This window comes from Heterocephalus glaber, unplaced genomic scaffold, assembly GCF_053883595.1.
Source record: "Heterocephalus glaber isolate CG9 unplaced genomic scaffold, H.glaber_assembly_v1.0 deba00000122, whole genome shotgun sequence".
NCBI lineage: Eukaryota > Metazoa > Chordata > Mammalia > Rodentia > Bathyergidae > Heterocephalus > Heterocephalus glaber.
In genome coordinates this window covers 73,718,466-73,741,027 of record NW_028258138.1, presented here as the reverse complement: position 1 = coordinate 73,741,027, position 22,562 = coordinate 73,718,466, and the positions used below count along the sequence as shown (strand labels likewise).

General features: G+C 48.5%; 2 protein-coding genes across 7 annotated transcripts in view; one reads left to right on the top strand and one right to left on the bottom strand.

Annotated features, from left to right (window-relative positions):
* Positions 1-22,562, top strand: part of Adcy5 (adenylate cyclase 5) — a 147,602-nt gene that overhangs the window by 123,304 nt on the left and 1,736 nt on the right. For 3 of the 4 annotated variants that reach the window (XM_087216192.1, XM_004873619.4, XM_087216196.1), the window contains exons 16-21: positions 820-849; positions 1,741-1,873; positions 5,347-5,610; positions 6,348-6,552; positions 8,795-8,919; positions 10,712-12,727. In XM_087216192.1, coding sequence (XP_087072318.1) covers positions 820-849; positions 1,741-1,873; positions 5,347-5,610; positions 6,348-6,552; positions 8,795-8,919; positions 10,712-10,840 — 886 coding nt within the window. In that variant the 3' untranslated portion in view covers positions 10,841-12,727. Of the gene's footprint in view, positions 1-819; positions 850-1,740; positions 1,874-5,346; positions 5,611-6,347; positions 6,553-8,794; positions 8,920-10,711; positions 12,728-22,562 lie in introns of those variants that run through there. The other variant, XM_087216193.1, reaches the window with a different exon arrangement.
* Positions 13,557-22,562, bottom strand: part of Sec22a (SEC22 homolog A, vesicle trafficking protein) — an 86,639-nt gene continuing 77,633 nt past the window's right edge. The window contains exons 7-8 of one of the 3 annotated variants that reach the window (XR_015453031.1): positions 17,662-17,834; positions 13,557-17,139 (exon numbers count right to left, since the gene is read on the bottom strand). Coding sequence is in view for 2 of the 3 variants with exons in the window: in XM_087216203.1 (XP_087072329.1) it covers positions 21,545-21,745 (201 nt within the window). In the remaining variant the exon portion in view is untranslated. Of the gene's footprint in view, positions 17,835-20,892; positions 21,746-22,562 lie in introns of those variants that run through there. The other 2 variants (XM_021251273.2, XM_087216203.1) reach the window with 2 other exon arrangements.

Here is a 22,562-nt window from a genome sequence, read left to right as displayed (position 1 = left end):
CAAAAGTGCAACTAACTTTAATAGCACTATTATTTAGCCATTATATCTAAAATAGGACTTTTAACATGTGAGGAATCATTTTAAATTATATTATTTAAAGTAATTTAAAATAGTAATTTAAAATTATTATTATTATTATTATTGTTATTATTATTATTATTATTATTTTTTGGTACCGGGGATCTAACTTGGGTCCTTGTGCTTGCACAGCAGGCGACAAAACCACTGAGCTAAATCCCCGGCCCAGTAATTTAAAATTATTAACAAAATACTTTATCTTTTTTCCACACTACTCATAACTCGGTATATGTTTATAGTCATGTTTTCTCTCCATTTTCTTTGGGGGTTGCTGGGGATGGAACCCAAGGTCTCAAGCAGGCTCAGCATGTGCTCTGCTGCAGCGTGACAGCCCCAGCCCACACGCCACATTCAGGCTTCAGTAGCCACATGTGGCCAGCAGCTGCCACGTGGGACAGTGCAGGTGTAGGGCCCCCTCTGCTCCCTCTGGATGGCCACACAGGGCTGGCTGGGTGGACAGGTGTCTGTCCAGATGGGGGTGGGTGCAGGCAGAGTCCCAGGCAAGCACTGGGTGCTTTGTAGTGACAGAGGCCTGATGCTAGTTGGACTGGGCTTCCCACAGGCCTCCCTGCCGAAATGCCCTGGGGTGCCAAGGGGTGCTGGGGCAGCTGGGGAGCAAAGGATCAGCAGTAGTGAGGACAACAAGGTGGCACTTGGGGGTAGACTGGGGCATGGGGCAGGCTGGGCAGCTGCCTTCCACAGGAGAGCCGCCTGAGCAGTGTCCCCAACTTCTGTCCGCAGAGACTTCAGCAACAACGGGACCTCCCAGTGGTGAGTGATGCCGCTGCTTGGGTAGGGCCTGTCCCTGCCCTTGGCATGGTGGGCAGAGAAAGCCACTGTCCCCCAGTGGGCAGGGCCTGTGGCAAGGTGTGGGAGGAGCCAGAGGCCTTCCCATCCTGGAGCAGGGCCATGCTGGCATGGACGCCCTTCTGTAGTTTCGACATAGTCATCCCAAGGTGACCTGTAGGCTCAGTAGCCACATCAGCAGGCTAAGGTCATTCCTCAGGACTCATCCTAAAGCCCTAGCCTCAGTTTCCTCCCCAGGAGCCCATGGGAGGCTCCTGACACAGGAGCTGGTGCCTGCTCTCCCTTCACCTTGAAATGTGGGTGCCCTTATCCCATTTACTGATGAGGAAACTTAAGAACAGAGAGGAGCAACATGGTGCCTGCCTGTAATCCTAGCACTCTTGGAGGCTGAGGCAGGAGTATCAGAAGTTCAAGCCTTGCCTGGGCAACTTAGTAATCAGTGAGACCTTGTCCTAAAATAAAAAGGGCTGAAGATGTAGCTCACTGGGAAGGCTCTGGGTTCAATCCCCAGTTCTGGGAAAAACGAAAAGAGAAGAAAAATCCCGGAGAGGTCAAGAGGCTTGCCAAATGCTGCTCAGAGGCAGGGCCAGTGTGGGTTGCCTAGTTCCCGTGTCCCTGTTCCCAGGCTTACCCGTTAGGAAGACCTGGGATGTGCCAGGGCTGAGTGGTGGGTGTGGGGCACGGGGAGGGTAGCACTGGCCGCTGGGCTACTGGAAGGTTTTCTGGAAGAGGCAGACCTCAGATCACGTTCAGGGGGATGGGTCACGGAGGTGGGAGAAGCAAAAGACTGGAGTTTGCCCAGAGACTACTTCAGGAGCCAGAGCAGCCTCAGGCCTGTCTACCTCACACTTGCAGCCCTGAGCATGCGACCAAGGTGGCTCTGAAGGTGGTGACACCCATCATCATCTCGGTCTTCGTGCTGGCCCTGTACCTGCATGCCCAGCAGGTGGAGTCCACTGCCCGCCTCGACTTCCTCTGGAAACTGCAGGTACGTGTCCAGTGTGGCCTGGCCTGGCCTCAGCCCTGCACCTTGGGGTGTTCTGCGCAGGTTGCACCCCTGCTGTCTGATCCCTGGGTTTCAGGAAGTTGCTGCTCTCTGCTTTCTGGGGCCTAGAGGCAAAACCCTGGAGCTTACAGGGCGCCCACCCAGCCCATGCCCAGGAGGTGTGCTCTGCCCTCAGCAAACCTGTCTGAGCTTTTCCCGAGAGTGCCAGGGGCTGGACCCCCAGAGGCTGCTTTGTGTGGAGGCAGCAGGGTGTCCAGGTGCCGGAAGAGAGGAGTGGCGGGAGGTGAGGGGAGTGGGGGTCAGTGTGGGCTGCTGCCATCAGCGGCTTCTGTGCAGGCCGGGTTTGACAACTCCTCCAGGAAGGAACAAGGGTGCATCCAGAGTCTCAGCGGGCAGCCTGGCGGCAGCAGGGACAGAACAGATAATCAGGCGCCATGGGGTTTGCTGGGTATATAGATGAGGCTGAGATGCAACTGGTGCTTGGCTCTCTAGGCTGTGCCACGCCCTCTGGGATTGTGTCCCCCTGCAGGAAGGGTGTCTGCAGGCCAGGGAGAGGTGCTGTGTGATAGCAACGACCCTGTGGCCCCTTGTCACCTGCTGGGCCACCTCAAGAGGGCCAGGAGACAGGAGAGTGCTGCCTTCCATGTGGGCTGCCTCAGACCTTTGACTCTAGCCCCTTGCAAGCCTTGAGCATCACCTGGCCTTTTTACCTCTCCTGGCCTGGCCCTAGCTACAGACCAGCTTTCTTACACTTCCTCCACCCCCATCTCATTAACATCTGTGGGTTGGGGTAGGAAGCCGCCCGACTGAAGATGGGTGCCTGGCCCTTCTCTGGGGTCTGTTGAGTGGGGTCAAACAGGCTGCCACCAGGGCTGGTCCTCCTCAGCCAGGGAGTGAGGGCCCCATGACCACAAGAGGGTGGGTGGCACCTGTCTGTCTTCCTGGAGAGCAAGTGCCTCCCAGCACTCAGCCTGCGCTGACCCTGCCGGGCTGAAACAGCCGCAGCTCTGGGTCTCTGCAGCAGAAGGGATGTGTTGGTGACAGGAATAAGACCCTCTTGTCTCCATGGCCTGAGGCCCTGCACTAGGTCCAAACCATTCCCAACCCCTCGGCAAACTGGAGGTCACTCAGCCCCTCAGCTGCCTCGCTCTTCACTCAGCCTTCACTGAAGGGCGCTTGTGTTCTTGGCCTGGCCCCGGCACAGCTGATTCCTCCGCTCTTTCTTCCCTGACCTCCCTCCCCAGGTCCCTAGCTCACCTCCCCAGTTTTCATCTTTTTACTTTTGGTAAGTTTTAAAAATTAATTTTATTTTTTAATTTTTTTCCCATTAAGTTTATTGGTACATTTTGGGTATAAAATACAGTTACATTCATCACTGGGATCTTGTACCATTCATGAGCATCTTGGTTCTTATTTTTTTCCCCTTCCCCTGCCCACCCTTCTCTATTTGCAAAGACTTTGTTTCCATTTTTTCCTTTTCTCATATTTTTTCTTTTCCCTTCTTTCCTTTCCACTACCCCTCCCACTTCCCCTGCTCCTTTAGACCTTTTCTTCCTGTTACACAATATCAATTATACATTTTTAAAATTATAATATCAAGATCTAGGAGACATTACCACAGATTTTACAGAATTTAAAAGGATATAGAAAGCATATTACAAAAATCTTTTTTGAAATAAATTTGACAACTTCTAAGAAGTACCTTGGAAGACAAATTAATGAAACTAACTCTGGAGGAAATATAAAATAAAAATTAAATTTAAACCTACAGAAAAGTTACAAGAACAGCATAAAGCAATCCAGCAGCTCCTTCCCCACCTTTCAGCTTTAGTTCCCCTGCTCCCTATACTCTGTGATACCCATCCCCCAAACACTCCAGCATCCACCTTCCAGGAACAAATACACCTCATCCCCTACAGCAGAACGCATGCACATGCTGGGTTCTGGGGTCCAGCAGCCCTGATTCTGGCTCAGGAGCCTCTCCAGGAGTACTCTGCATTTACTTGCCTTTTCTCCTCAGTCTTTCCTTGTCCCAAAGTTTTTAAATCTTAAGGACCTTGTCATCCCCATGTTCTTCAGATCCACACCCAGACCCAGGGCCCATGTCCTGGAGATGGTGCTGGGTGCTTCTCAGTGTCACACTGGGCACCTCCACCACACTGACCCCTCTCATTCTTGATGGTGCCAGCCTTAACTGCCTGCTCAAGTTCCTCCCTTTCTCCCCTTCTTTTTGATTCTGCCCCCCCCCCCCGCCTTGGCATCCTTGCTGGCTCCAGCCTATCTCTGCTTCATGGGAGAGCCAGCTCATGGCACTCTGGGGCCATCTTCTTCTGTGCTTGTCAGAGGGCAATTTTCTGTAAGGCAAAGCTCTCTCCTGACCCCACTGATCTGCTTGTTCATTCACGTGTCTCTATCAGCTCAGATTGAATCCAGTGGGTTATAACCTGCCACTCTCACCACTCATTTTAATGCTCAGATTGCCCTGGGTTTGGCTCTTGTGCCTTTCTCTGAGCTGGCTTCTGTGTCATTGGTCATGGCTCCATCATTCTTTGAGCTCCTGTCTTTCTAGTACAAGATGTCTCATACTTATCTGATGCTTCCCAGCTCCAGCCCAGGAACCAGGGACTTCTTCAAAGAGCCCTCAGGCTGTGGAGCATGAGCTTCTGCCCTGGGGCTCCCCCTCCCGGCTGGGCCCAGGTCCTGTAGCCTTGGGAAGCCATGGCACTTGCTTTCCTATGGACAGCCACTGCCCACAGGGGGACCTGGGTTCTGAGAAGTGGTCTGGCCCTGCTGGGGGGGGGGGTCTGGTTGCAGCTGAATAGTAGGAAAGGCCGAGCAGCCCAGCAAGATGCCTTCCTCTCCCTCACAGCCACTCCCAGCTAGATGGGGCAGTCGGCACCCGGTGGTGCCTGTGCCTCCTGGCCATACTGGCTCTGGAGCAAGTCTGCCTCAGGGGAACCAGAGGTGGGCAGGCTCCGGGCCGGGTTACCTTGTGGGGTCAGTTGGTTAAAGCAGCCCTACTTTTCCTGATTGTGTTTCCTGATATTAAGAGGAAATCAAAAGGTAAGGAAAGGTGGGTGCCCTTGGGGAGCCCGAGGGCTGTGTGGGTGTGGGTTTGGGTCATGTCTTTCCTGTACAGTTCACTCCTGGGTAGACAGGATCCTTCCACTAACCCTCAAGGCTTCTGTCCATTCTGCTTCCCTCCTCCGGGATCAGACCCTGGAGCTCGTCACTTTTCAAGAGACGGCAAGGAGCATTAGATGCTTAACAATGTCTTCTTTTCTGATGGCTGAAGTAACGCTCTTTAGAGAACACTTGGAAGCAGGGATAGCAGAGAGAGGAGCAGGGACAGCTGGGCCTTTGTTGGACACATGCTTGTGGTGATGTGACTCGTGCTGCCCTTTCCAAGTAGGGCCATCACTCGGCCCTGCTCTGACCAGGTCCTCTGTCCCTAGGCCACAGAGGAGAAGGAAGAGATGGAGGAGCTGCAGGCCTACAACCGGCGGCTGCTACACAACATCCTGCCCAAGGATGTGGCTGCCCACTTCCTGGCCCGTGAGCGGCGCAATGATGAGCTCTACTACCAGTCCTGCGAGTGTGTGGCCGTCATGTTTGCCTCCATTGCCAACTTCTCTGAGTTCTATGTGGAGCTGGAGGCCAACAACGAGGGTGTTGAGTGTCTGCGGCTGCTCAATGAGATCATCGCCGACTTTGATGAGGTGCTCTGGGGGTCCCCTGGGTCCTAATGCCCTCCCCTTCCAGCTGGGTGTGAGCATCAGTGACAGGAGCCCTGATGGCCAGAGCCTAGCTGTGTCCCAGGCACCTTGTACACACTACAGATGAGGAAACTGAGGCCCGTGACCTTGAGTGTCTCATGTAAGGTCACTGCCTGTAAGGACCAGAGTGGGGGGTTTCAGTCCAGGCTGTTTGAACTCAACCTTCAGGACCCCAGTGTCCAGGAGGGCCAAGTGTCTGTGCTGGGCTTTAGGAGAGTCAGAGGAAGGCTGTGTTCCCTGGGACCCTGGGCGTGCAGGACCCAGCTGTCAGACCTTGTGCGCCCCAGCATGTACAGGCAGTAGGCAGGAACCCTGTGAGGGGTGAGAGGCACAGCCCGCACAGCCCCGGGGCAGGGCCTGGACACAAAGAATGGGTTCTAGGAATGCTTCTTGTAGGGCTACCAGACAGGGGGAGTGTCTGGCCAGCAAGCATGGGGGTTTCCCTGGGGGAGGGGAGGGATATGGGTTTTGAGGGGAGACAGCTGATCAGGATGGGCAGGTCAGCCAGTCACTGTGCATCAGGTGGTGTGGAGGCCTGGCTTGGCACACTGAGTCCATGCCTCCACCATGTGGGGTGGGGACAGGGCCATGCTGGCGTGCTTCCCTGGACCTCCTCTGTCCCTCCCTGTGGACCTCACTGCCCCAGACTAGAGGGTGACCAGGTTTGGCCTCCTGTCCAGATCATCAGTGAGGATCGGTTCAGGCAGCTGGAGAAGATCAAGACCATCGGCAGCACCTACATGGCTGCTTCGGGCCTCAACGACTCCACCTACGACAAGGCGGGCAAGACCCACATCAAAGCCCTGGCTGACTTCGCCATGAAGCTGATGGACCAGATGAAGTACATCAATGAGCACTCCTTCAACAACTTCCAGATGAAGATTGGTGAGTGTGGCGGCAGGCAGGGCTCTCCACCATCCCTGATCCCTGTCAGAGTCCAGCAGCAGGAGGCGAGGAGGCCACAGAGGACGGCCTAAGAGTGCACCTCCCCGTCTCAGGGGTGGGAAACCCGACCTCTCAGCCGAAGCTGCCCGGGGGAGTGTCTCCACCATGTGTGGACAGGGCACCGTTTTCAGTTTTTACCAGTATCATGGATTGAACCCAGGGCTTTTATACTAAGCCACACTCCCAGTCCTTTTTCTTTTTTTTTTTTTTTGAGACCAGGTTTCACTAAATTGGCCCAGGGTGGGCTCAAACCTGCAGTCCTCCTGCCTCAGCCTCCCAGAGTATTGGGATTACAGGTGTGCACCACCACACCTGGCTTGTAGTTCAACTTTTTAAAAAGAACAATTTTTTTTTTTTGGATAAAAAGGACAATATTATATACCAAAACGAGTCAGCAAGTTATTGCTGAGTTCAGGTGATGATAAAATCCAGCTGCTATAAAAAAAACTTCCCTCCTCTTCCTGAACTTGGGAGGGAAGTGGCAAAGGTGTGTGAGGAGCCATGCCCCTGTGTCATCCCTCGACTCATCTTCAGCAGTGTCTTGCCCTCCCTGGGTGTTTCTGTGTGTGTGTGCTTGTGTGTGCGTGTGCATGTGCTCGAGCACGCAGTGTGCTGCTGCTGAGGAGGGAGGGGTTCTGAGCAGAGGTCTTGAATTGACTTCAAATAGGGCTCTAGTCTACTTGTTCAGAAAAATCTTTGAATCAGAAACGGGTGTTTTTCTTTTTTCACATTTAATTTTTATTACCCCAACCTTTTATTTGGTCAAGTCTAACCTCTGAAGAAGGGTTAAAAGAATTTTACAGTAAAAGCCCATGTATATTTATATACTCAGCCACCTCACACTGCTCTAGCCACAAATGATTTCAGAATTGTGCATCTGTGTTGCCTGTAAAGCTCAAGCAGCTCTGGAGTTGGTCCTTAGGATATGTCTTACCCAGCATACAGCCTGATAGAGTGGGCTCCTTTTACAGTAGGAACTTGGTCAAGTGTTGTTCTTCTGTCTTGAGGTTTGTGGAGGTAGAAAATGCTTTCTGAAAGAGCAGATCTTTGTTCTATTCAGAATTCTCATGCATTATACACTCCCTGGGTATGTCTCAAGCCATAAATGATTCAGATTTCAAATTTGAAAAAAATAACTGTAACACTCACCCAAAAAAATAATGTAATTTCAATTCTCAGAATTAGCACATTAAGCTGAAATATGGTGTTACTAAAACCAGTACTGATTATTAAGGTCCTCGGGGAGGCATGTGGCTGTGGTCTGAGTGTCAGGAATTGGGCTGTCCCTGAATGAGCCACTTGTGCTGTCCTCTGGGCACAGTGCTTGTGGACCTGACCAGGTTTCCATGCTGCATTGGCTGCTGGAAAGCCTGGGCAGAACCAGCTGGGGGGTCTCCTGTGACCCGTGTGTACCCTGTGGTTTTGTGTTAACTTCACTCCTGGTTTCATGTAACATGTCTGTTGACATTTGTTTTCACTCCATCTTATCCACCCTCAGCTATTTATATTTTTCTCCTGTTGCATATTTTTGTAAACTGCCTCAGCTCCGTTTTTGGGCTGGACTAGGGTCTGAGTGCAGACTCCACCAATAGGTAGCGAGGCAGCCTTGTGCTGGGTGAGGTCTGTTCTTACAGACTCAGGGACAGCTTCTTGGTGGTGTGGCCTCATAATGGCCAGAAGCCATCCAGAGCTCCATGTGGCCTGTGAGGTAGACAGTTTCTCCTGGAATAGCTTGTGGAGTTAAAAGCAGTGTGTGCCGTTGACAGGACTCAGAAAGAGGAGGCGTGGGCAGGGACATGGGTCAGAAGCCAGTTGCTCATTGTGAGAACAGTGGGAAGAGAAATGAAGGTGTGAGGAAGGGGGAAGTAGCACTTTGTAAATGTTAGTCTGAGATGAGGGTGAATCTTCCAAGCCTCTGAAAGCAGGAATATGAAGAAAAGGCAATTGGATCATGTAAGAGGGCACTGTGGAAGGAACCTGCAAGAGTGGTGAGGACCCAGAAGCAGCAGATGAGTGTGTGAGTTCTGGCTGTCTGAATTAGCAGAGAGATGAAAGATAGCAGGGTGAAGCTGGCTCTCAGAGGGAGACTCCGTAGTGTGTGATGAGAGGAACGCTGGCAAGGGCAAGCAAAGTCAACATTGGTCTTCACCTGAGGAGCGTGGCTGACTTCTGTCCCCTGCAGGGCTCAACATCGGCCCTGTGGTAGCTGGGGTGATTGGGGCTCGCAAGCCTCAGTACGACATCTGGGGCAATACAGTGAACGTGGCCAGCCGCATGGACAGCACCGGTGTGCCTGACCGCATCCAGGTGAGTGCAGGAGCATCGGCACCCACATCGCCCGCCTGTATGAGGGAACCTTCTGATGCTGAGGTCTTCAGAGCAGGCCACCCACATGTTGGTGCTGATGTTTGGGAAGCTTGGAGAACACAATTGTGTCCAGCCCTCAGCACCTTGGACAGATCCACAGGCCTGTGCAGAGCCCTCTGCTGGGTGCAGAAGGAATCAGGCAGATACAGTTCAGGTCTGTGGCTGCTGATGGCTAATGGAGACCCACAGGACCTGCCTAGCCAGGCACACAGAAAGGACACACAGACTCCTGCAGGGAGCAGGGCCTTCCCAATGGGCTGGCAGCTCTCAGAGGCTGGTTCCTGGATGATGTCTCCACCAGCCCCAGGGGCCAGGGGGACTGGCAGAGGCCAGGGCTTCTTTTTCTCTTTCGATCCTGTGTAGGCTGGCATTTGTGATTTCCAGGGCTGCAGGGCTGCAGCTGCTTTTCTTTACTTTTCTCTGGATTTCTGTGATTCTGCTCCCTCCAGTCTGACGCCAAGGGCCCTGAGCTTGGCTCTCATCCTGGACTCCCGTCAACCGCTGCTCCCTGTGAGGCTGTGGAGATCAGCTGGCCTGGCCTTAATTTTCTCAAGTCCTAACCGTGCCATTTTAAAGGCCTTTTACCCACATTGGCACTGCTTAAATGTTCTGTCACTTCTCTGTCCTGTAGGGCTCTGAACAAACAGATTGAGCCCTGGCACAGTGCTGGCCAGTCCACCCTGCCTGGGTGGCTTGTGGAGGCCCCAGGCCACATGGCCTTTATTACCTCCACTCACATACCAGAGAGAGAAGGGAAAGCTGGATGGGGCTGGGGCCCTGAGGGGAGGTGGGGGGCATGCATGTTTGCAAGGCTTCTCACCCACTCAGCAGTAGGAGCAAGGGACTCTGCCAGCAGCCAGCACCACCTTCACTAGGGCTTCATTCCATGGAAGCCACAGTTCACAGTACAGGGCCTGCCCTCGGTGGTCTACCCAGCAAGTCCACTGCCTGTGCCTGGCTGCCCACAGCCAGGCCAGGTGGCTGTGGGTGTGGTGACAGGAGCCTCAACAATGTCGTGAGGCATATGGCCATCCTACCACTCACTGTCCTGTTGCCCCCGCTTCCCTGCTCACCAGCACAGCACAGTGTAGTGCAGTGGTGGTGAACCTTTTAGAGCCTTCCATGATACAAACATCCCGCTGTGGCACACGTGCTGTAGGTTCACCACCACTGTGGTGGACGAAGCCCCAGTGAGTCTTCTTTGTCCTCAAGACTAAGGCACAAAGTCTGGAACTCGGTCCAGGTTCTGCCATTAACTGTCACCGCAGGCAGGTGAGTCACCTTTAGGAGTCAGAAATGAGACAAGCAGAGGTTCTTCAACCATCTGTGATGAAAACCAGTTTTTAGAAATCTTTCTGATCCTGAAAAAGACCCTGATTACACACTTAGACATCAGCTGCAGCAATGTCAGATTGTCTTGAAAGTTCTTAGGTACTGCTCTACTTGTAGACCCTTTCCAGGCTGTGCTATATAGGCATCCAGTGGGCCACAGGCCACACTGAGCATCACTGACATAGCACATGTGAAGTGCTTGTCATAGCAGCACAGAGGAGGTGCCACGAGCCACAGCTGCCACTGTTCTGTCATTCTGGCCTTTGCCTAGTCCGAAAAGCCCCTCAGTGGAGGGGCTGCCCACCTCTCTAGCAGGGCGTAGGCAGTTGGCAGTCATGCCCGAACAGTTTATGTCTGAGCTTACCCACACCCTGTGCTCTTGCCTGCCTTGCCTCTGCAGGTCACCACAGACATGTACCAGGTGTTGGCTGCCAACACGTACCAGCTGGAGTGCCGGGGCGTGGTCAAAGTGAAGGGCAAAGGCGAGATGATGACCTACTTCCTCAACGGAGGTCCCCCCCTCAGTTAGCAACTGCCAGTGGTGGCGCCGAAGCCCAGGCTCCACAAGAAGGGAAATGGCTTCTTTTGCTCCACATGGGCAGTCTGGGAGCCTGCACTCGGCCACACCGCTGTGCTGGTGAGATTTCCACCTGACTCAGAAGCAGCCTCTGCCTTTGCTGGTGGGCATGGCCTCTGGCCCAGGCCCTGGTGCCAGCGTCCTGCAAGCACCAAGCTGACCAAAGATGTTTCCCCTGCAGAAGACTCTGCTGGACTCAGCTGAACCTTGTTTTCTGACAGGTGCTGCTGCTGCACAGTGGAGGGGCACTGCTAGAGCCCAGCACACGGCAGCAGGCCCTAGGAGGCCGCAGCCTGGACGGTGGGGGCAGGCTGGATGCTGGCCTGGGGTACCAGGGACCCCGAGGGTCTGCTGCTCCTAGCGAGCCTTTAGGGTTCAGACAGGCCGCGTCCCTGCTCCCTGGTGGTGCTCTGGGGCGGGAGTGCTGGCTGTGGAGGGGCCCCGGCCTTCACCTCCACACACACAGACAGCGCCCTGTGAGGGAGATGGGACTGATTGTGAAGGGGAGGCAGGAGGATGCCAAGCAAGGAGTGGGGGCTCTAGGAAAAAGAAAATATTTATTAAATAAAACATGTTTTCTGCGCCCTTCTTTAGCTAGTTGTATTTGTGTAAGAGACACAAGCAAACCAGGATGCCACGGGGGAGGGAGGGCGGGGGCCCCAACTTGTCTTTTTTGTATTTTTTATTTTGTATTATTGAAAGCCTTGGAGATCTAACAGATATACCAAATTCTATATTTTGTAAATTCTCTATATTAGAAAACAGCTGTGCACAGTGGGGCGTGTGTGCGCATTTGTACTGTACGTCTGTCGGTGTGTGTGCTGGTGTACATGTGCGTGTGTTCATGCTGCAGACCTGTTCTCCTGCAGGCTCTGTTTCCCTCATTTCAGACTTGGCAGAGTTTGGTTTTCCCAGGTACAGCCAGAGCAGGGCTGTGTCCCTTGGGGTTCCACACATTTGGATGAAGGAGGAGGACGACACAGAGATGCATTACCCCATCTCTTTCTAACATACACGCACACACACATCCCACTTCCCCTGAGTAAAATGCAAACAGAATAAAAAGAAAACAGCTTCTTTTCCACCCCAGGCTGCATTGATAGCAAGGGTCACAGCCTCACCCTAAGTAGGCAGCATGGCTTATTTTGTCTGCCTTTCCTTTTAGTGGGGAGGTGGTAGCCAAAGATACTGAGGAAAGCAAACCCATTTTTATCACTTCTGAGGGAGGCATTGGGAAAATGATGCGCTATCGCAGAGGTGCATTTACGCAGGGCCTGTGCCCAGATCCGTTCACTGTTTCTCAGGAAAGGATTTTTCTCCCCTCCCACATGAGTCTGGGGAAGGGGAGGCAGCAGCCCTAGGCCGGCTGCTGATCCGTGACTTCAGTATCCACCTGCATCCCTTCATCTGTGAACCCAGCTCTGAGAAGCAAAACTGTGGACCCCAAACTGCCAAGCCTGAGTCTGTTCCATGCTTCTGCTGCTCCACCTTTTGAGTTCTGCCTTGGCTTCTCGCCTCTGCCGTAGAGGCCAGCTTCCTCCACCTTGTTCTTGAGTCCCTGCCTCCATCTGGCCTGCTGGTGGTGCTGGGTGTTCGTTTTGCTTCCAACCTGAGTAGAGTGCGTGCTGCGTTCATCCCATGCCCCCGTTGGTCAAGGCCTGTGGGCCCTCCCCATCCCAGCAGTGACTGGTGACAGCGTGCAGTGCTGGCTCTGCGTTCCCTCTAAGGGTGTGCACTCTTTTTATTCCTGCTCTTGCAAAAATGGATACAATTATGATTTCCCATGGAAATTGAAAAGTCTATTTAAATAATTTAACTATTAAACACTTTCACTGGTAATGTATTCTCATCTGATTTTTGGGTTGGGCTGGGGTGCAGGGACAAGATGTTTTAAAACAAGCGAGCCAAGCATGTTTATTTTATATGCCAAGGGAAAGAAGGGGAAAACACAGAAGAACAAAGATGGTGGAAAGGACGTGAGGAGGCAGGAAGGGATGAGCCACAGGCCAGGAGTGGCTGATGCACTGCACAACTAATAGCGGTGTGCTTGCCAGGGGACTGCATTGAAACAAGCACCTATGCACACACATTACCTCCCTGATTCCCTGACCAGCTCATTCCCTGAAGAAGCTGAGGCACACAGAGGTTGTACTGTTTGCCTAACTGCAAGGCTGGTACATAGAAAGGGCTGTCAGAGCAGGTCCTGTTTGCTGTCCAGGCTCATTCAGGGGACACTTTCCAGTGGTTACTACATCAAATTCAGGGTTATTTGGTATTTGGGCTCAGAAAATAAATCCAGAGAGGCATGGGCAAATTAAGTTCACAGGTGCACATGAAGAACCAGTGAAAAGACTTCACTGTCGCGGAGCCACAGGGGACAGAGGGGTAGCAGTCACGGGATGGTGGGGCCCCCTGGACTGAAGGAAGTGGACCTCATTAGGGCTTCAGAGGTGTGTGGGTCAGGTGTGCTTTATAGAAGCAGTTTACTCAGAAATTCTCAAGAGTGGGGTACATTTGTTAGAAAAAGACTGAATAGCAAAGAGGCTCAAACCTCAGGGGCCAACTGTAACGCCTTTCTCCTACACATGCGACCCCAGAGGCAGGTGACAAACCCTCATCGGTAAGCCTCACTCATGCCTGTCGCCACTGGGAAAATCTCAGCAAACAATTTATTTCTTTTTTTTTTTGGTACCAGGGATCGAACTCTGGTCTTTGCGCATGTGCAGCAGGCGACGAAACCACTGAGCTAAATCTCCAGCCAGCAGACAATTTGTTTCTTAAAGGGTTCTGCTTTTCCCCAAAAGCCTAGAAACCACAACTCATTAGAAAAGATGCCATGGATATGAACACCACCACTCTGTTGATAGCAGACAGCAGACATCAGATGTGGGAGTGATTAGACCGCAGTGTGAAGCTGGCAACAAATGAGCGGGCAGGCATGGTGAAGCTTGGTGCGCTGGAGAAACCAAAGCTACGTATTCACCAGGGAGCCACACTACTCTAAGCTTTTCACAGTAACAAATATGTCTGTCAACTTCCCAAAGCAAACATTGCCTGAGTGCAGAGTTGACTGATGCCCTAGCTATGGCTCTCATGTGATAAAGCATGGGCATCTGCCGTGGGGCTGCATGGGCTGTGATGTCAGTCAGCAGCCTCTGAGCCAGAGGGTGGTGTCACGCCCAGGACACTGCAGGGCAGGAGGCAGCCCCAGACACTGGGACGGACAAGGCTCAAGCCCTCAACTCAACTACAACGGCAGCCCACAGCTTTAGAACTTGTCCAAATCCAAACAACATACGGAGAACAAATAATACACAGCTCATTTTCAAAACAAAGGTACCCAGCAGGGCTGGGCCACTCTGCACGATGCCCCACCACCTAGGGCGAGTATCAGAAGAGTTGGAAGGGTGAGGGTTATTTATGTGTGGAATTTCTTACCCCTGGCCCTCTCTGGATAAACTGCACAGGTAGAACACCCTGGCCCCCCGGGCCTCGAGGCAGCTCAAGAGGGCTGGTGCGTCCAAGGCTGCTCAGATGCTTGGCCCTTGCTGGGCACTCCTGTCCAGTGTACCCACCTGCTAGGGACTGCTGAGTTTGGCAGGAGCAGGAGGCTTGCCTCTCAAGATCAACAGTAGGTGAAAGGAGATCCGGTTATTAAAGGATGCTCTTCTTACCCTTCCAGGTTTTCTAAAAGCCCTTGGGGTTTTTCTTTTCTTTCTCTTGGGAGGGAAAATACGACATTTGGTGTCCTCTTGTCTGTCTTTCCTTCCCACCTGCAGGGTCTCTGCTTCACAACATGAACACAAGAATAAAGCCATCCAAGGGCACTGGCCTGGCTGGTCACCAAGGTCTCTTCCTCCTCTGGCATTCTCTGATTCTAAATACTTGTGTAACCTTTAGCCTGTCTTTAAGTACCAGACCATGTGTATGGCACAAATGTAAATACAATCTAATTAGGGCCTGAAGACATTAGATCAAAGGCAGAGAAAAACAAGGTAAAAACATTATGCCAAAGGATCTGCAGGATGATTACCTTCTAGGCAAAGCCGGAAACAGCCCTTGTTTTGACCTCCTCCAGACACTGATCCAGCAGCAGCAGCAGCAGCATGCACGGCAGCAGCGTGGCCAGGAGCCTCTGCCATCTGTGCCCCAAGCCACGGACTAGGTGGCTGGAGAGCAGTCAGGTTCACAAAGCAAGCAGAGGGGCCAGAGACTAGTGAGTGGGCAGAAAGATGATGAAGGGGATGAAAGGTTCCCCAGAGGCTTGAGGGTCAAGAAGGCAGCGTCCTGCCCCATTGAGTCTCCAGCCCCACATCTCAGGAGCCCATGTTGCTGGTGAGCAGAGTGCAGCCCCAACCCACATCCATGGTGAGAGCAAGGTCATTTCCAGGGCCCCGTACACACTGCCAGCCTGACAGGTCCGTGGATGTAAAGAATTCTCTCTGGAATTCATTAGGGGAGTCCATCACTACTTTTTTCCACTGACCACTTTTCTAATTTTGACCTGGCTGGAATCCGGTTAGTCAGCATCTCTGGTTAGCCTCATTTAGAAGTGGTTTCCAGCTTTATGAAATTTGCTTCCTGACTATCAGTAAGCCACAGGGGCCCTCCCTTCTGGCTCACACAGGACTTTGGAGGAGTGTGTCTTGCTTCAGATTAAGCTTTTCATAGCCATGTTGCATTTGTGCTTTTTAGGTGTGCCTTTCATCTCTCACCTCCCCAGCACCTCTATGACACTGTGGATTGAAGACTGCTGGCTCCCCACTCCTATCTTGGCCTTTCCATCAATGTACATACTAAGGGGCCCCTACCGAGTGGTGGCATTGGGCACCTGCCATCCAAGAGATCCTGGTGGATACAAATCACCAATGATGCTTAACCCATAAAGTTAGTTTTACTACAAATACTAAAATGTATACTTCCTTGCCCTAGTATCTAAACACCTAGAAGGCTACCCATACCTCTTGCAGCCATCTGTCCTGTCATGGTTATAAATGCAGGAATTTTAGGAAACTATTTGCCTAGAACAGTTACACTGCAGGAGTTAGAACTGAGTTGATCACTTTTATTACTAAAGTAGTGTTATATATGGATTTCCACATTACATACTCTTAGCTTAATGTTACATGGGGTAAGAGCATGACTTCTGAATGATCTGAGTTTAAATCCTGGCATCACCACATAGATTACAACACTGTGATTATGGTCAAGCTGCTTAGCCTGCATCCCTTGTGCCTGTCGCATAGAACATTGCCACTATTCTCCATGCATGCTTCATCTGTTCTCATGTTGCTTCAACAGTGGGAAGAGCCCAGCTATTGTTAGCTGCATGCACACACTAAGAATTTTCTAAGGTACACTGTGGCACAGAAAGGTGAACAACTTTTATTTAAAATATTAAGCCTGGACCTCAGGTTTGGACTCCACACCCACCCACCACTCAATGTGATATCATACAGGGGACCAGTTCCTGACCCACGTCGTTTCCTCAAGTGCAAATGAGATGGTGCCCCTCACTCTGTGTAGCCAGAAGGATGATGTAGGCACATCTAGCAGGATAGTGCTCATGAACACTCCTGCTGTTACTCCTAGGCACTGGAGGAACACCAAGTGCGTAGGCAAAGCGTTGCCTGTCTGCCTTTAGGCAAGGCCCCTTTCTACCCAGCCTCGAAGCACAGCACTGGCACAAAGTAGGCAAGTGACCAAGGCAGAGCTGGACCAGGACAACAGGACTACATGGGAAGTGGACTGTGTGTCCTGTTTCTGTCTGAAAGAGCCCAATGTGTGCCTGCTGGGTGATGCTTGCATTACTGTGCTGTGGGAAGGAGAAAAGGGCAAATGTGAATTGTGGGTGAGGTTGGGCTGGAAATACTGTTAGTTGCCAAGGAAACACAGGGAAGGATTCGTGACGCTAGAGTACTGATTTCAGGAACTCTTGCCAACTGTGCTGACGTAACTGATTATATGGCAGCACTGCCCATGCACAGGACAGTGTGTGCCCACGTGTCCACAGCCCTCACAGGCAGGAAGATACAAACCACATCGCTTCTGATCACACAATGTTTCCAAATTTATTGTGATTTCAACTGCTAAATAAACCTAGAAAGCTTGGCCACCAAAAAGATCTTGCAAGAGTGGCAGCCATAGCTGTATCTTCTCTTTGAGACGTGAAGGCTTAACCTGAAGGCTGCAGTCGGCCAGGACCTCATAGCAGGCCAGAACACCAATAAGGCTGATTCGATGCCTCTACACTGGGGAAGATGCAGGCATGAGTTAAACTCTTGGCCTGTTTGTCCCTTACCCACAAACCCCGTCATAACCTCTCAAATTGCAGGGGTTTCGTTTACCAATTTTTAGCAAGGGTGTTATTAAAGCCAATTTAAACAGAAGACTGGGTTTTATTTTACCACAGCATTTCTAGGTAGAAAGATTCCATTTCTGTAGAGGTAATAATGCAGAAAAATACTAAGAAGCCCTGACCATAGATAAAGAATGCAGCTCTAAAGAGTGACCTGTAATCTGTGGTAAAGCTAAGTACTCAATTTGGTCTAAGTGGTGAATGCTTTTGAAATAACTGATTTGTCCTTTTACCACACACTCCACAGTGCCTCTAACTCTTAAAGTAAACCAAAGGACTATAAAACAGAAACAAGAAGAATGGTACACACAAGCATGCACACACACACAACTTTGTTGTGCCCCACCTAACAGCTCAAAGAGCATCTTTGGGTTCGTAACTCTTTTGGAATAAAGGCCAGTCAACCACAGCTTACCTCAGGAAAACAGAGTTGCGTTCTCTGAGGCATGGCAGTGAAGTCTCGATGGCAAATTTCTGGTCTCTGTGGACCCCTGACCAAGCAGCAGCCTAACAGGACTCCAGACATGGCCCAACTGGAAATAGAGTCATGCACTTTTCCAGGCTGGACTCTGCTGGGAGAAGATCCACCTTTGTAGCAAAATCGATGTGTTAATGTAGGAAAAGCACTTTCACTTTATATAAATTATAAAATTACAAAATCTGGTAGTTTCTCCTTGAGTCGAGTCTCTGGCTCAAATGGATTTTCAAGTTTTAACAGATACTTGGTTTTAGCTTAGGGCAAGAATTTTTATTGGAACAAAATCTTCTATTAAACACATACACACACACCCTGAAGTGGAAGCCTTTGAAAAATGGTACAAGTTGAAGATTCAAGACACAATCATAATATGCAAATGTGTCAAATAATCAAAAATTCTGTTCATTTTAGCACTTTGTAGGACCCCCAAGTGAGAATCTTTTTATCAGGATTCATCAAGACAGAGCCTCCCACCCCGCCACTGACAGAGCAATGCATACCTAATTTCCCTTCTTTTAGCCTGTACTTCTAGGAAGTTCCAGAGTCACATTAATGACAATAGTAGCAATGCTTTAACCCTTCTTTTCATTTTCGTTAATCTTATTTCTCCTCCCTTTCTGTTCATATTTTAGTAACAGTGCTTTTATGTCATTTCTTGGTTTGCTGTGTTCCAAATACTTTGGGAAAAGTTTAGATACATTTCAAATACAGACCAAAAAAGCAAATGTAAAAGAGGATATCTTTGCTCGCATGGCACAATCAAAAAGCAGTATTTAAATGGTTGCCTAAATTAAGATAAAATATATTTATTAAGATAAAACACATCTGTAACAGACCTAGACTCACTGATTTCAGAAACCCTCAATTACTTTATTTGACCAAGAATCAACATATTCTCTAAATATAATCTTGGTCACCTTCATTTGTCTGACACTAGTGAAAAAAGCTGTGCACTAGATTAGAGTTGTGTGTGCTTAGCTATGTGGCATAAGTAAATAAGATCTGATCATCTTGGTCTCCTCCCAATGAATATGAGGGCAGCTCCTACTTATTTGCCTTGTACTACAAAATTCATTATAATGAGATAAACCTGGTTTGCTCTTAAAGTGCAATACAAATCTAAGATATTAGTATCACTGTGAGAGTTAAGCTGGATTGTCAACTCAATTGGCTTCAGAGCTGCCCAGGGGATTAGTAAAACACACTTCTAGGTGAGTCTAGGTGGTTATGGAGACTTGACCTTGGGTACTGTATCTGATCCCTGAGGCCTTCCTTTCTAGCACTGTTCCCTGATCTGCTTCCTGGCTGCCATGCAGTGAGCAGCTTTGCTCTACCACACCCTTTTGCTATGATGTTTCTGCTTTGGAGCAACTAACCATGGACTGGACCCTCATAAATCATGAGCCAAATTAAACTTCTCCTCCTTTAAGTTATGGGTATCAGGTATTGTGTCCCAGCAATGGGAGAGCTAACACAATGATCACTTAGATACCAAAGTAATTCTTTCTCAAGAGCCTATGAGCTTCTTTAAACCCAAAATCACTTTCCAAACTCATAATTTCTTAGCAATAATATGAATCAGACAGGAGCCTCTATAACCACTCAGGGATGTAGGCACCAAATAATGAAAGAAAATATTTGTATACATAAAACATTATTTATACCTGTTTCATTTTTTACATTGATATAAACATCCTTTTATCCAAAATAGCTGGTGAAATAAAACAAAACAAAAATGAAAACCAAGCCTTTAAAAAAAATAGCTGAAGAGTTTTCAACTGTCCTTTTTGAAAGGATCCAAATACCAAACACTCTTAAGTCAATAATTCCTTGATAAGGAGATAGCTCCTGAACCAAACTGGTAACACTGGTAACTTCCTGTTTAATTAATAATTTACCAGAAAATCTTGTCTTAGCCATTAGTTTAGAACTCCTTTACTTTTCTGGCTCAGCAGATACAAAATTTCAAACATCATTAACTGTTGTTTTGATGATTTTAAGATTATATGATGCCTTGGGGTACTTAATTTAGAATATTCATACTTTCTGTGCAGCCTTGTTTAAATAGAGGCAGCAAATTGGAGTTAACTAGAGTTTATTTTATATAAAATAAATCCTTGACATAGCTTTGTGCATTCCTTATACTTCATTCTCTTAAAAGAAGGGGGTAGCCAAGGATCTAATTAAGATCTCAGACATAGTTCTAGCCATATTCACATATTCTGATTCAGGCTAACAAGGCAGCTCAAGGACTTTATCCTCCAGCTATATGGTCTACCTAATAAATATGCCCACCGACATGAATTATATATAATGGTGCCTGCTGTTTTTCAGCAGCCTATGAATTCCATTTTTGGAATCTTTTCTTTCAAAACAATGGAAAATCACTCAAGAAGATAACTTCCAAAAGTAGGAGAGTTGTAGATTTTGCTAATGAATCAAATTCTGCTTCCTATATCATTATTTGTAATGCTTGAATACCTAATGTTTTCAGAAAGTAAGTTTTCTCAAATATGTGCTTACTTCCCTAAAGCCATAAGATATCCAGAGTTGATAAGAAAGTCACCTTCTGATTCCTAGTACATACAGTCCAGTATTTTCATAGTCAGGTCCATAGCATGGCTGGCAGACAAGATAGTTTTAGGTGGCGCATGACACAGAAGTAATGCTGAGTCACAGTGAGAATGTCATGGCCTTTAGAATGTTCTTTTATCCTCTGATAACTCCACAGAGTCTCATTTTGGGGCAGGTAAGCTCTTTCACAAAGTACAGGCTTTTTAGTCCAGAGCTGTGGCAGGCATTAGTATCTAGCTAAAACTTAGAAACATTTTTTTGTATTAATTTTATTTATTTTGTGGTCACTTTTTATTTGAGTTTAATTTTTTTTTTGGTACCGGGGATCGAACTCGGGTCCTTGAGCTTGCACAGCAGGCAGCGAAACCACTGAGCTAAATCCCCTGCCTGGTCACTTTTTATTTATGGCAAACTGCCACTGGTTTTCTTCTTAGAGAAGAATTTGTTTCTTTTTAAAATACTTTAAAATTTAAAAGATAAATATAAAGTAAGTAGAGTATATAGTACCCAAGTGATCAAAGTTTGGGAAACAATGATTATAGTCTAGCGAATCATATTTTGAAGAAGTGATTTCAAAAGAAACAAAAAACACAGTTTAGAAAGAAAATATACATCGCTGTATTTTCAATACTTGTGATGTTCCAAAGACAAACACACCACAGCTTTCTCCTACATCAAGTAATTTCCAGAGTTAGGACTCAGGCAAAAACAGAACAGTAAAAGAAGCAATTCCATACCACCCTGAACTCATAACATCTTGGTACTATAAAGGTACAAATAATCTGATACTTAACACAGTCATTTGCTTTAAAACATGTACTTTCCAATTTCTACAGCATCTTTTTATTTGGTCTATTGTAATGCCTCACAAAGGCAAACTCAGGGTGCAGTGCCTGCTTGGTCCTCAGAGCAATTCCACATCTGTTTTGACTTAGCTCCGGTGAGGACTCAGGACAGCCAGCCAGGCCTTCTAGTGCAATGTGACTTCTTCCACTCTTATGGCCGTGAAGAGACAAGGCTTCTCCTCCTCTAGATAAGCTCACTGCCAAAATTCTTCAGAGAGGAGTTTCCCAGCAGGTCTTGCATGCTCTCAGGCATGCCATGCTGATTTAAAAACAAGGAAAATTGGAGAAAAAGAACGCAGAGCTTCTCATTTGTGCTGACTGGTTTCTACATCACAGTGGCAGTTAAGATATGTCTCCTCCTTTTCTGCCTGAAGCCAAGGCAATACATCTGAAGGAGGGTGTCAGACATCATAATCAGGAGCCTTGCCCTGGGCTTGCCTCAGCCAGATCTGCAGTGTGACAAATGCTCCCACAGTCACATGAAAGAAAAGCTGCCAGAGGTTGCGCAGTTCATAGAGATACATGTTGCATAGACAGATTAAGCCAAAAGTCAAAAAAGATTTGACATTCCGCCACCCGGTGTAGTAGACAAGTAAATAACACTGTTCAAAATATAAAAATGAAAGATGATTAGGGCTATAAGAAATATATCCCTAATATAAAATTGTAACATATCTGAGAATAAAATATGAGACCAGAATAAGGGTATTTTTCACTGAAGGATAAGATAATGTAACATCTAAGATATTTAGCTATGAAAGTTCCACAGCTTGAAAGGGAAATAGATTTTTTTCCTTTTATATTTTTCATTTTTCAAAAAAGAAGCATTTCATATCACATTTTAAATGGACGCACAATTGGTTGATTCCCTTGCAAACAGGCTGGGGAAATTCTCCATGCTAATAGGTAACTAAGATGTGTTGCCAGGGACAAAGGGGGTTGTTCTATTCTTACTCTGAAAAGTACCAAAAGCTTGCATAAGTTATTCTATAAACTGGACTCTAATATAACATGAATCTGAGTATTAATGAAGTCAACAATATTTAACTGGGACCCCATGAGTGCAAGAAATTATGCTAGCTACAGAACCAGGGTGAATATTCGAGGGGGATTCCTCATTTGCATATTTATTGAGGGCCTGCTGCAATCAAGCACTGTTCTTCACTTATGAGTGAAATAAATGAAGTTCTTGCTCACGGAGAGCTTACATCTTAGTGGAGGAGGATTATAAACATTTTAAATATATAAGAGTAATGTTTTGAAAAAGATAAAACAGCAACAGGTGTCAGAAGATGACGATGAGTGCTAATTTAGATGAAACAGTACAGAAAGTACCCCCAACCCTGGCACTCTTCCTTTCCTGATTTTTCTCCATGATATACTATAAACATACTTGAAAAACATGCTTATTTTGTCATG